The 14,490-nt window shown below is 38.4% G+C and overlaps 1 protein-coding gene and 1 pseudogene across 8 annotated transcripts in view; both read right to left on the reverse strand.

Moving 5' to 3' along the window:
- LOC145280019 (homeobox protein cut-like 1) overlaps nt 1-14,490 on the reverse strand; it is a 971,332-nt gene that overhangs the window by 464,014 nt on the left and 492,828 nt on the right. For all 8 annotated transcript variants that reach the window (XM_080131683.1, XM_080131692.1, XM_080131675.1 and 5 more), the window contains one exon: nt 7,759-7,896. In XM_080131683.1, coding sequence (XP_079987809.1) covers nt 7,759-7,896 — 138 coding nt within the window. The remainder of the gene's footprint in view (nt 1-7,758; nt 7,897-14,490) is intronic.
- On the reverse strand, nt 13,523-13,646 carry LOC145284420 (U2 spliceosomal RNA; annotated as a pseudogene).

Consider the following 14,490-nt stretch of genomic DNA (forward strand, 5'->3'; position numbering starts at 1 on the left):
GTGTTTCGGGTGATTGCGGTTCATGCGCCCAGCACCGCTCGTGAGAGGGTCTCATTCTTCAGTCAGCTTGACGCGTTTATAGATTGTCGGAAGCGGGTAGTGCTAATGGGGGATTGGAATTCCATCTTAGACCCCGACATAGATAAGGTAGGAGGCGGAGCTAGAGGATCGGAGAGGTGCGAGTCCAGCCTGGCTGATCTGATGGCTAGATGCGGTCTGGTCGACAGGTTTCGGTTCGAGCATCCAGGGCGGGAGATGTGGACGTGGACCAAAAGTGTTTCCTCCTATCCAAATACCTATTTGGACAGGATGTTAGTTAGGAGAGGCGAAGTAGACTTCTTATCTTGTCCCACGTTCACTTGGCTAGGCCAGACGGACCATAAATTAGTTATGGCCCGGCTGAAGCTAGGAAATAGGCCTAAGTTAGCGGGGTACTGGAAGTTAAACACCTCCCTTCTGGAGATACAAGACTTCCAAGATCAGTTAAGAGAATTGATTAAAAAGGCACTAGTGGGGGCGGTTACCGGGAGTAAGTGGTGGTTAGGTCTCAAAGCCAAGATCAGAAGCTTCTCCGTCAAGTATGCCCAGCGCTTCGCACTAGATAAGGCCAAGACGAAGAAGAAGCTAGAGCAGAAACTAGCCCAGGCTACGGGGGAGGGTGATAGGGTTAGTCAGGAACTAGCTAAGCAGGACCTTCTACGCGAGACTAGCGAGCGTTACGAAGGCCAAGTAGTTAGAGCTAGGCTTAGAAAGATAGGCAACGAAGCAGTCAATTCTGATGCAGACGTGCGCCGTGAGGTTTCTAGGCGTGGCTCGGACAAATACATTGCAAAAATCAAACATCCGAATGGACGCACCCTGGAATCGACTCGGGAGATCTGCGAGGGGTTTCGAGAACATTTCGAGGAGCGTTTTACGCAGCAGCCCGATCTTCCGGTCCTTGAGTTTAGCGACTATTTGGCCGACTCTCGCCGCCTCGAGGCGGCTAGAGCGGCTGGTTGCGAGGGCCGGGTGACGGAGCAGGAGGTCTTTACTGCGCTGAAGCAGGTCAGCTGTGACAGATCGCCAGGACTTGATGGTCTGCCATGCGAACTGTACTTGAGGCTGTCGCCCATGTTTCTGCCTCTTCTGACGGATATGTTCAACCATTGGTTTGCTCAGGGATCCATCCCAGGGCAGGTGACCAAGGGAGTGATCACATTGCTGAAGAAAGGTGACGGGCATGGAGGGGAAGAGTTAGACGACTACAGGCCCATAACTCTGCTAAACACAGAGTTGAAGATTTTGGCCAAGGTCCTGTCGAATCGGCTGCAGGTTGTTATCGACGAGTTGGTTGAACCGGAACAGAACTACGCTGTGAAGGGGAGATCGATTCAGAACAACTTGCACCTGATCCGCATGATCCTAGAGGGGGGAATAGATGACGACACGGAAGCCGCGCTGATAAACTTAGATCAGTCCAAAGCTTTCGATAGGGTCGACCATCGTTTCCTGGCATCTGTCTTAGAGGCCACCGGTTTTAAACCGGACTTTTGCAAGTGGATCTCCATAATGTATCGACAGCCTATGGCTGTCGTGCAAGTGAACGGAAAGCGCTCGAAACCCTTTGTTATCTCTCGGTCGGTTCGTCAGGGTTGTCCGCTGTCGCCCCTGCTTTATGTCCTGGCTTTGGAGCCTCTTCTCCGCAAACTGAGACATGGGGAGGCAAATTCGGCCCTGCGCGGAATGGCTCTGCCTGGCGGCTCAGCTGCCAAGGTATCCGCGTTCGCCGATGATGTCACGATCTTCGTGTCGGGCTTCAGAGACATTGAGGTCGTGTCGGAGGCACTCACACAGTACGAAAGAATTACAGGGGCCAAGATAAACCGCAACAAGTCGGTAGGACTGCAGTTGGGCGCATGGAGTGGCAACGCAAACCTCCCTGCGCCCTTCAGCTGGACAGATGGCCCGGTCCGGATCCTCGGCGTGTGGTTCGGACCGGGTCTCCAGCTTGACAAGAATTGGTTGGAGGTACGGTCAAAGGTGGAGGCTGCAGTCAATTCGTGGCTTCCTAGGAAACTTTCCTTAAAGGGTAGAGCTGAGGCGTGCGCCACTTACGTCTTTCCTCTCATCCTTTACCGACTGGCCGTACTTCCCCTGCCTGCACAACACCTAAAAGCTCTTGTCGAACTCTTGTCCTCGCTCCTTTGGGACAGAGGAAGACACTGGGTGAGCAGACAGGTCTGTATTCAACGTCCGTGTGAGGGAAGCTTGGGAATGCCGGACTTGAAGTGTCATCGAGATGCTGAGAGGCTGGCCTTCCTGAGCCACTATATGCAGGAGGACCAACCGTGGCACCCCGTGGTTACTGCCGCCTTCCTCGACCTCGTTCTCGACCCTTCCATCGAGAGCCGTCGCAGGCCGCGGGGAGAATCTGCCTACATGAAAGAGTGCCGAGCCGCGCTAAAACGACTACCAAGGTCCAGTGACCTTGTGACTGCTACCCGTAGGGAACTCCACAGGGATCTAGTGAAGGGGGCCGCTGACGACCCGCTATGCGCGCGTTTGGGGTGGCAGCAGAGTGAGATCCGCTCCGCGTGGAGCTGGGCGCCAGGTTCGAGTCATCTGAACAATTCGGAGTTCTCTCTGACCTGGCGATTGGCCCGAAATGCACTTCCACTCAACAACATACAATGCAGTTCTGGGTTTCTGGAGGCGCCTGATTGTCCCCGTTGTGGGACAACGGCCGTGGAAACTACGGATCACGCTTTCTTCGATTGCCGCGAACTCCGCCAGTACTGGTCGTATGTCAGTGGGGTGACGGCTCGCATCGATCCTGAGCATCCTCGCCCAATTACTGTATCCAATGTTGTGGACAACGTGAGGCCGCCGTGGGACCGGGAAAGACAAATGGTCTACGTTACGATCCTGGCCGTGGCGAGAATGGTGATTTGGACGTCGCGTCTGCAAGGTTGCCGGGGGGGTGTTGTCTTTTTCTGATCAAGATCTGATCGCGTTCTTTAAACACCAACTACGGGTGAAGATCAGATGTGATAGAAGAAGGCTGCATCGCGCGGCATTTGACAGAAGATGGATACATGTGGCAAGTCTGTGTGTACGAAGAGGAGCCAAATTTGAATATGTGTTCCCCGCCTAGGTGTGGAACGCGCAGTTCTGTAAAGTTAAATTAAACAAGTAGTCTCTCAGCTAGCTGAGTGTGTGTTCCATCCCTCCCCGATTAGGAAGCCTCCAAGATCCCCATCCCCTCTTACCTGCAATTTTTGTTTTCACCCCTTCCTCTAAATTTTACCCATCTTGGAGAAAAAGAAATACAAACTAACCTCCATCCCTTACCCACAAAATTTTTCTTTTCTCCATTCACCCCCATCTAGAGGGCATCCCCACCTAGAGACTGACCCGCAGAAGCGAGGTTCCTTTTATAAACCTAGTGGAACGGGCAGTCTATCAACTAGACGGGGTTGGGAGGGTCCTACTAATCACCTTTTGTTTTTTCTTCCCCCTCCCTCGACACAAATGAATTATTGTTACCATTTTATTATCTTTTTTGTTTTTACATGTCAATAAAAAATGTTTTAAAAATTGGGAGTTACTAGGACGCCCCCCAATATGAAAGGGTGAATGCGGTATTATGGTGAAAGAAGATACTAGCTGGGAGAAACTTTTGACTTTGTTTAGTTCTGGAGTGACAAGGATGACCAACGACCCCCAAAATCCCCCCTTTTGAGTTGGCCATGTGCCTAAGTTTTTTGTTCATCGTTGATTTTTTTCTGTATTTTTTAACATGAATAAAAGATTTAATATCTCAAAGTGTAGTATCTGTTCTGGCAGATACTGCAAGCAAAGACCATATGTGGGGGCGACCCCACATATAAGACCTTGGTCAATGTAGGGGTAACCCTTCATACCAATTGTCACTATCCAGCTCCCCTACTCCCCGGGGAGTTGTTCCCCATTTCCCCTTCAGTCCTCACATTAAAAATCGGCCTTGTGCCTAATTTGCTCGGTGGGGGAGCAAATAAATACCATCTGTTCTTCAGATGCTGCACTTCTATTTCTTGTTCTCTTTCGGTGGAGGAGAAATCCTTCACGACTGAGACAATTTTTATTTTTGTACCTTTTCTCCACGTTAAAAAACGACCCTGGTGTCTAACTCTGTCCCGTGGGGAGGCATAGTAAATAGGTACACACACTACATTTTTGGCAATTTTATAAGTCCCAAATCTCAGTGACTATTGATCAGAATTTAACAAATGAAGGCTTGTTGGAAAGGTAATAATCTGAATTGTGTAATGCACTATGCAACATTTGCCCTTACATTTAGTGAATCATCCATCACCCAAAGCCTATATTTGGCACTTTTTTACAGCTATAAAATGTTTCAATCATAGTCATTTGTTTTCCTAGTTTTGCATATGAATTACTAAATGTCTGATATTTCTCCAAAACCTCTCGTCTTGATGGAGGGGAGATTAAAACGATCTGAAATAACAGCAAGAGTAGACTTAATTCCAAATATTTTTCGTATATCTCCTCTCTTTGGTTTCCGTACATAAAGTATATTTCACAGAGTATAAAGATTATTTGATACTGAAAATATTCATAATCGTACCCTATTTCCAAAAGAGGGGAGATATAACATATGAAAAATATTTGGAATCAAGTCTCCCTTTGTTGTTATTTCAAATCATTTAAAACCATAGCAGCAAGCTTTTGTCTCCCCCTCCAGTAAAGCCAGAGGTTTTGGTCAAATATATATATATGTTTGCTAGGTTTTTTAGCCTGTTAAAAATTTGCAAAAGTTATGGCCTATTGATTTAAATTGAGTGCTTATGTCAAATTGATGGTTGAATATGGTTAAATTTTATGCTCATTTTTGCATTAGTTCTTAACTGTGTATCGAACGGATACCATGATACTTGCTTCATTGCACATTATCATAACAATGGTCTATACAAAATTTCAGAAAAAAGTGAAATATATTGACAGACAAATATATATATATATATAAACATATAGACAAATATATATATATATATACAGATATATATATATATATATATATATAAAAAGAAAAGAAAATGTATATATGTAAAAATATTTTTAACCTTTATATATCTAATTTTAAATAAATAAGAATGTAAATATACTAAATACTAATCATAGTGGGGGTGATAAGTAGTTAAATGGATTAATTCTAATCTTATAAATACAAGACTGATAAATTAAAAAATTTAAAAATGTATCCATTTTAAATGTGGAAATTGATGAATCGCACAGGTAAGAAATTCATTTTTATACTATGAAAAGGTTAGTAATTGCAATTAAGAATAGGAAATTGGATCAAATGTTTGTAACATGTCTTCTTCCTAAGATTAAGGGTGGTGGTGTTTGATCAACACTGCTGGGGAGCCATGATGTAATATACTGTTTTGTTTTAAATCCCCAAAACAGTGTTTCATGGTAAACAACTGATGATCCCTTGAAAAATAAATTATTGGTATTATAGTAAATTTGAGAGCGTGTTGATGCAGTGATTGCAGGTGATTAAATGACTTACTGACTAGATGGTTTTCTAACGAATGATAAAAAATATTTTTTTGTGTAGTTTTAAAGGTTAAAAACTTCAAAGACTATATATATATATATATATATATATATATATACTAGCAAAAGTACCCGTCATTGACTGGGTTCAAAAACAGCCTACAGAAAATGGACTCTGATTTATTAAAGTATGATAGGTTATGAAAAGGAAGGGTTGTAAAGAGATAGCTTCGAATTCGGAGGTATCAAAACCAAAGCAAAATATGATGAAAGTAAAAATAAAATAGATAAACCACATAATTTATTAAACCATACCTGTTCACACTGAAACCCTTATCACAATACAATATTCTGTGGATCTATATTAAAAAACCTTGTTAAACTTTGTGACATATTTCCATTCTATGGAGGTCAGGCGCAAACGAACACCCCATAATTTTATTATACTATATTTCTTCAAACTGAAACATAATTATCAAAGTATACTTATGCAGATAGATATGAAAAGTCTTTATTAAAGTTTGTGCCTATTTCCATTTTATGGAGGCCAGGCGCGAACGCAGACCCCACAATTTTATTATACCATCCCTATTTAAGTTAAAACATACTTATCAAAGTATTCCCATGTACATCTATATAAAAAACACATGTAAACGTTTTTTTTCATTTTTAATTTTTTTTATTTCCATACTTTGTGGACCAGGCGCGAACGCAGACCCCACAATTTTTATGAACCACCGTTCTGCAGGATCAAACATACCCATTCCTGTTTCTCGATACATCTTCTATCATTATATGTAATCAGTTTTTTAAAATAGTCAACCATATAGGAGCCTATTCATGACCAAACACAGAGACATTCAGCTTTATATTATATTATATATATATATATATATATATATATATATATATATATATATATATATATACACGTGTATGTGCACATGTTATCTATAATGCGACAATTTTGTTGATACTCATATTTGCATATGTAATACCATTATAAAATAAAATACTGATTTTGAGGCTGGCAACTGAGAAAATTCACAAAGAGATAATCATATCTATACTGGATTCAAAGATGCCTTTAGTTGGCATCATTTTTAGCACTTGACCAACTAGATAAAAGTTAAATTTTGTAGTTAACTGTAACTTTTCTCTTTGTGGGTAATATACAATTCTTTTTCATTATCAAATCCTATTTGTGTCAGTAACGAGAATATGGTAAAGTGATGAACATATTTTCATGGGTATGGGAAGAAAAGGGTGAGGGAGTTGCATACATGCAATATGCATTTTATCTTAAATGTATTATGAAAATATTTAACTTAACGATGCTGACAGTATGAAAACTGCAAGAAATAACAAACCTAAAAAAACATAAAATTGGAGCAAAAGATGAAGATAGATAAAGTGTGCCATGTAGAATAATCAACAAAGTCACTTTAAGAAAAGAGTCAACAGTTGAATATATTCATGTGGTAACCAAAAGAGATGAAATAATCAAATGCAAACTTCAAAAACACAACTAGTATGCAATGATTTATCTTGAAATTATGTGTGAGCAATGTCACTTAAAGAAGGAGCTGATGTTTTGGGGCAACATTAATCACTGTATTTCAAAACAGGACAATGTGCAAAAAAAAAAAAAAAAAAAAAAAAAAAAAGCACAAACATTCATCAATAAAAATAAAATCCATACCAAAGTAACTATAATATTTTTTTAAAGATTTATAAGACATACACACAAAGAAATAAACAATAAAAAAGAAGTTATTAACAATGAATTCAACAGTACGTTTTTAGATGAGGTATTGTTATTTATATTTATTTAAGACTGTTTTCATTATGGTTGTTATTTTCACAATAACAGTTAATAAATCACAACAAAAATGAAGAAAACTGTTCAAGACATGCCAATAATATAAATAACAATAATGAATTTGTATTATTCGGACTACTATTCTCCTATTGGATTTTATTTTCATAACATTTCAGCTAATGTAAGCTCCGATTTTCTTCAGATGCAGAAAAGAACACTAGTCCTATTAACCAAAATTAGCAATCCTCATTTTAAAAATTTGGAAACAATGAATTTATTTGAAATACTAACTCTTAATATCTACAACAAGGAAATGAATTATCATATTTAAAAAATGTTCTTTTCATCAATAAGAAATTAATCTAAAAAATAATCTATAACAAAAAACTTACCTTGAATTTTAGCCTCGGGGTAATCTTGATTGTAATCCTCCAATGTTTCGAGTAATTCCTTATTCTCAAGCTCTAAACTTTCTATACGCTGTGCTGTCTTCTGGAGGACTATGCCATGTTCAAGACATGGCACTGGATCTAGAAGAAATAAGATAAAATGATATTTTAAAATAAGTTCCAGTCACACAATGATAAAATCATTGACAATGTTAAGCATTTAAGAATAATTAAATTCAGATCATAAAAATAAATTATCTGTCACCATTATCTCTACCATAAAAGTTGAATTAGATTGTTAAGAGTGAAGATAATATTTTCATTTGTGTTTCTTAATTTGTATGGATCTGTTAGTTAACAAGATTATTTAAAAAAAAAAAAAAAAAAAACTCTTTAATTGCTTTTCATAAAATTTAGTGGAAAGGAAAGAGATGAGCCACAGCTTGGTGAAGATTCAGTTGAAGGTGCTGATCCAGAAAAGATTCACAGTATTTGAATAGTTAAATGAAGAAAAAATTAATTAAGGTGAATAATGATAAGAACTGACAACGTAGGTGTGCCTACTTTGAATCCAATTAGTTTCATAGCATGACTTGTAGATGTTGGTAAAATTTTTTGTGATCCCTCCAGTAACTACTTGAAAGAATCAGAAAACTAATGCCAAAAACAGAATCAATTTGGACGAAAAAATTGTACCAAGCAGATTTGTATTAATTTACTTTCTTTTTTTAATTATTAGACACTCTGATTTTACCGCTTCATTGTTTTTATATTAAGTCATCATCTGTAGACATTATTTGGAATTTGTATCATTTATTTATTTTTTTTTTTTATTACATTTCCACCCCCAAACAAGGCACATTGCCACTTTGTTGTCGGGGCTATTATCAGGGACATAGGCATCAGGGGTACTTTGTAGGGAGTTGGGCAGCAAGATGTCGGTTCATGTTGCACTTGAACTTCTGCATGTCAGTACAGTTGGGGAAGCAGGGACCCGGAAGGGAATTCCAAAGTCTAGCTGTTCTGGGGAAGAAACTACTGGAGTAGAAGGCTCTCTTACATCTAGGGATCTCTACTGTGAAGGGGTGGGATTTAGCTGCTTGTCGGGTTTGTTGGGGGTATTTACATCAAGGGGGCACAAGTGCTTGCAGTTCGTCAAAGCATTCACTGTTAAAGTACTTGTAGAACAGGCAGAGGGATGCTATATTTCTTCAATGAGACAGAGGTTGAAGTTTAGATGACAGTTCAGGACCTATCAGATTGGCGACTCTCTTTTGAACCTTGTCTAGGAGCGAGAGACTAGTGGTAGATGCACCAGCCCAAATATGACAACAATACTCCATACATGGGCGGATAGTGGCCTTATAGACCTATAGGACTTTCGGGCATTAGTATCTTTCTAGCACGGTAGAGAGAACCTACCTTCTTTGCAGCGGTCCTGGCGATACTCTCAATGTAATTGTTTCAACTCATGTTTCCTGTGAGCGTTAAGCCGAGGAGTTTAAAAGATGTACTTTCAGATAAAGAGTCATTGGCCATTGCTATTGGTGGTAGAGAAGGTTTCTTTAATTATTACAGGAAACAAGTTTAGTCTTGGCAGCATTGAAGGTGACCATCCATTTATGTCCCCATTCCACTACAGATTGGAGGTCATCCTCTAGTGTTTCTGCCATTTCTTTAGATATTTGTTCATTTGTTTTCCTGTTGTGTCTGTTATAGAGCGTGGTGTCATCAGCATATATGCCCATCTCACAGGCAATTTTGTCAAGGAGGTCATTTATGAATATTAAGAATAACAGAGGTCCAAGGATAGACCCCTGAGGCACTCCCGTATTTATATCATATTGTTTAGATGTACGACCGTCGAGGACAACCTGGATTTTTCTCTTATCTAAGAAGGATTTAATTATGTTATGTATTCTTCCAGTGATACCATATGATCTGATATTCCTGAGAAGACTTTCATGCCATACCCTGTCAAAAGCCTTAGATATATCTAGAGCTACCGCTCTACCTTCCCCCGCTTTGTCCAGTGAATAGTATATACGTTCTGAGATTACAGTTAGGATGTCTGCTGTAGAACAGGCTTGCCTAAATCCATATTGTTGGTCGGTCAGAAATTAAGCATCTGTAAGGTGGTGGACTAGAGCTTGGTTAATTATGGTCTCAAATATTTTGGCGAAAAGTGAGAGGAGGCTAATGGGGCGATAATTTACTGGGTCAGTTCTTTCGCTAGAATTCTGGAAAACTGGTACTACAGAAGCAGTTTTCCAGCAGGCAGGAAAGCAAGATTCATTAAGGCATTTGTTGTAAAGTTTGGAGAGAACTGGAGCTAGTTTGGCGGCGCACTTTTTTAATAGCACAGCCGGGATGAGATCAGGTCCACATGCTTTTGCAGTGTCAAGATTTCTTATGATAGCATGCACCTGAGAAGGGGTGATTGTCAGATCGTCTAGGGTGGCATCTATCCACAAAGGAAAGTCAGGGAGGGGGTGGTTAGCAGGGTTCAGTGTGGAGTTGGAAGCAAACCGACTGGCAAGCATGTTAGCCTTCTCAGTTGCAGAGGAAACAACCCCGTGGTTGTTGGATAGTGGGGGAATTGTTGATTTCCCATTATTTACTACACTGTTGTAGATTTTCCAGAAGTCACGGGTTCCTAATTTCTGCATTGCATTTTTTGGTGGTTTCAGTAAATTCTCTCTTAGATGTCGCTATTTCTTTCTTACAGTTATTTCTGGCTTCTATACACTTCTGCCTGTTTGAACTGGATTTATGTCGGTTAAATTTGTGGTACGCATGCTGCCTTTGCGCTATGGCAGCTGCACAAGTAAAAGTAAACCATTGGGGAGAGTGGGGCTTGCTATAAAATTTCCGTATGGGAACATGTGCTTCAATTGCTGTTTTGAACCATTCAGTGGTCTCTTTTGCGCACTGTTCAGTAGGAAGTGAAAAGATATTTTGCCATGGGGCATCCCTGATGAGATCGCTGATGGCTTCCCAGTCAGCCTTTTTATAATATCTTGTTGTTTTGAGCAGTGGCTCTTCAGTTTTGGCTCTAAAGTTTAGGGCTATTTCAACTATTACCACTGCATGATTGGCGTTCCCAAGTAGGCTGTGGGCATTAGTTACACAGTCATCGGGAACTGTGGTCAGAAACAAATCTAGAAGTGATGCGTGTTGTTCTTGCTGGTCTGGGAAATGGGTTGGAAACGTAACCATCTGTGATAGGGAATGAGATATACAGAAGTTATGTGTTGTGATACCAGCTGTGTCTTATGAGTAGAAAATTCAAGCCAGTTGCTGTGGTGGATATTGAAATCACCAAATACATGCACTTGTGCGCTAGTGTCGAGGGAAAGTGCTGTATCTATGCTGTCAGAGACTTCGTTTATTAGGGTACAGTCCTGAGTCGAGGAAGAGCAGTAGAGAAAATAAAAGTAGCTAATGTTATGTTGCATGTTAAGTCTAAAGCACATAAAGGCTTGATCGTCCGATTCTAGTTTAGTTTCTCTAGTCATGGGGAGGGTGTTTTGAATATAGACTCCAAGCCCTTGAATATAGACTCCAAGCCTCCATTTGAATTCGTTAAACAACTATTCACATCCTGGCTGTTTATATTCAGAAAATTTTTACTGAATGTAATCTTCAACTGATGAAAATAGTCTGAATAATCCAACAAATTAGTAGTCTTATTTCAAACATTCTGATGTTTTAGTGATAGACTAGTTTGCATAGGACTTTCTTTCTCTTGTTTTTGTGAGCAACAATAAAACGGTAAAGATTTAAATAGTATTGAAGAAAAGAAAATACATGACTTTACAAATGCACTTTCAAGAATTTTAAGCTGAAAAGGAGAAAGAAGAAAAAGAAGAGATGAGAAAAAGAAACCAATTTAAAAAAATAAAGAAGCTAGTAACAATGTTCAATTCGTTTTTTTATGATTTATTATAATTGTCATCCATCAGTCGTTTTACAAATATAAAATGTGCAATTAAAGATCTAATTCAATTAAATAATTTTTTATTAGAAAAGCCCAGTGGGAAAGTGATAAAAGGAAATTCATCATTTAACAAGAAATTCAAACAATAATCATCTTGATTATTATAAGATTTCATTAGTACAACATATAACGTTTGATGTCATTAGATTACAGATTTTGTTTCATTTTTCTATCAATATTAGTGACACAAACAAACTCACATCAGACCATTTCTAATGGGCATCCATGTGTGTGTATGTCCATGCCACAAAATTTAGCAGGTAGAAAATATTGATGTCAATGAAATATTCAAAAATATAGATATATATGTCAGTAAATCATTTTCATTTCATTGGTTTGTCATATATATTTGAGCCATAACAATTCTATTTCTGAATGGCATTTTTAATAAATTCTTTAGTCCACGAGAAATCCAAAGAAAAAGTTATAATCTTGAACCATTTCTTCCACAGAGATTCTTTTAGATTCGTATTAAGACACAATATGGAATCATTTGAAAAAGTATCTATCCTATTGTACAAACGATTTTATCTCAATGAGATAAGAAAAAATATCTAGTGCATAAGAATGATGTGCATTTATCTGTATATGAATCCATCCTTATCACTTCCTCCCATGTTTTCCTTGGCCTTCATTTATAAACTGAACCTGCTACCTTAACTGTTCTCCAACTACTGACCCAATAACTCATTTTTTCAATATGACCAAAGTCTACCATTCTGCACACATCCACTATATTGTCTAGATTGTTACATTCAACAATATTAATTTCATAATAAACGAAAAAATGTGTTTCATAAAAGCTTTCTTTAATTCAGTAAAATTCTCTTCGTAAAATAATAAATAATATCAAGTAACTCATATATTGATATTAACTCGTATTTGTAGGAGACAAGCTGGAATTTGATGAACTACTCATTACACCATATTGCTTGTACTTGAAACCGTATGCACTCAGGTTAGCCAACTCAACATCATATTGCTTGTATTTATATACTTGAAACATCATTCACTCATGTTGGGTTGAGCCGGCTCAACATCACATTGCTTATTTAATATGCAGAATAAACAAAACATTGGCAAACATGAAGTTGAATTAAAAGAGATCAATGTCCCCAGAGAATCTTTGGTGCTGTCTTTAAAAGAGAGGATGTCACTAAAATAGCCTATGTTCAATACTTGAAATAGAATCCTAATTTGGCTTGTAATATATTCTTGGTTCATAAATAAAATTAAAGGTTTTGAAATATTGTAAGCCAGGAAGGAAATAGGAAATAGGAATATAGATTGACATAAAATTTTCATAAGCAATTTGTAACTTTTATTAAGGAAATTAAAAAAAACAGAAAAGTTGAGGAAAGTTTAATGGCAACATGCAGCTGTAATCTATTTCTAAGGATTCATTTTTATTTTTCTATTTTGAAATGAAAGTCAGATGTTAAAAAGCAATTTAGAAAATGGTTTCTTTTACTTAAACAAGGCCGATAGCCATTAGTCATGTGCTCTCGTGTAATAAATGAATGTGTGCATGTAGGATTGACATGAAATTCTTACAGATAAACTAAAATGATCGAAAAATGGGCTGAAATGACTTACATAAATAAGAAGTAAATGACTTAGAATGACTTTAATGAACTTAAGGATGAATTGAATGACCTTAAGAATGACTTGAATGCTTAAAAAATAACTGAATAACTGGAATCCTTCAAAAACAACTTGAATGATCTGGGGAATGACTTGAATAGGTTTGAGACTGACTGGTTGTAAAGTGGGTGATCATTTTACATTAAATTAATACAGAAAAGTGATCCCCCAATTTACATCACAATTACAGCATGCAGTAAGAACAGATACTACACTTTGATCTTGGCCAAAAGGCTAAGAAAAGGGTATCTATTTGCTCCCCTACCGAACAAATTAGGTACAAGGCCGATTTTTAATGTTAGGAGTGAAGGAGAAATGGGGACCAACTCCCCGGGGAGCAGGGGAGCTGGATAGTGACAATTGGTATGAAAGGTTGCCCCTACATTGACCAAGGTTTTATATGTGAGGGCAACCTCACATATGGTCTTTGCTTGCAATATCTGCCGGAACAGATACTATACGTTGATCTTGGCCAAAAGGCCAAGAAAAGCTTAAAAGGCTAAGAACAGCATCTATTAACAACAGACCTTTGATCTTAACCAAAAAGGCCAAGCACAAAAGTGTTACGGACAGACAGACCGACGAACCGACTTATAGAGTCGCTTGCACGCGACTAAAAATGTCTAAGTTTGAATTTGTTGAATAAGATAGACATAAATAAAGAAATCGCAGACAACATGACTTTTAAAAAAGTTTTATTTACCTAATAATTATCATTTGTTTGACATGCATGCATGCATTGAACAGTTTGTAGAAATTAGCTTCAAATCTAACCTATCTTTGGTAGGTCTTTATTTATCACTCTTTCACTCAAATCCATCCTTATCAATCTCTCCCATCTTCAAATATCATTTATTCAAAAAACAATAGTTCTTACTTCTTTGTTAGAATCATCGCTCATTGAATGTGGAGACTAAAGGATAAAATGGGAAGGGATGTTACCGTGTGTGTGTGTGTGTGTGTGCATGCGTGTACACAAGCTTTTTTCTTCAAGTAGAAAAATCTACTGAAGAAAGTAAAAAGATTCTTTATTCGTTGATATATCTATCACAGGGTTTGGCGGCCCGTGGGCCGCATCCAGCCCGCGAGTG

Source organism: Euprymna scolopes, chromosome 1, assembly GCF_053919585.1.
Source record: "Euprymna scolopes isolate OS-2025 chromosome 1, ASM5391958v1, whole genome shotgun sequence".
Lineage (NCBI taxonomy): Eukaryota > Metazoa > Mollusca > Cephalopoda > Sepiida > Sepiolidae > Euprymna > Euprymna scolopes.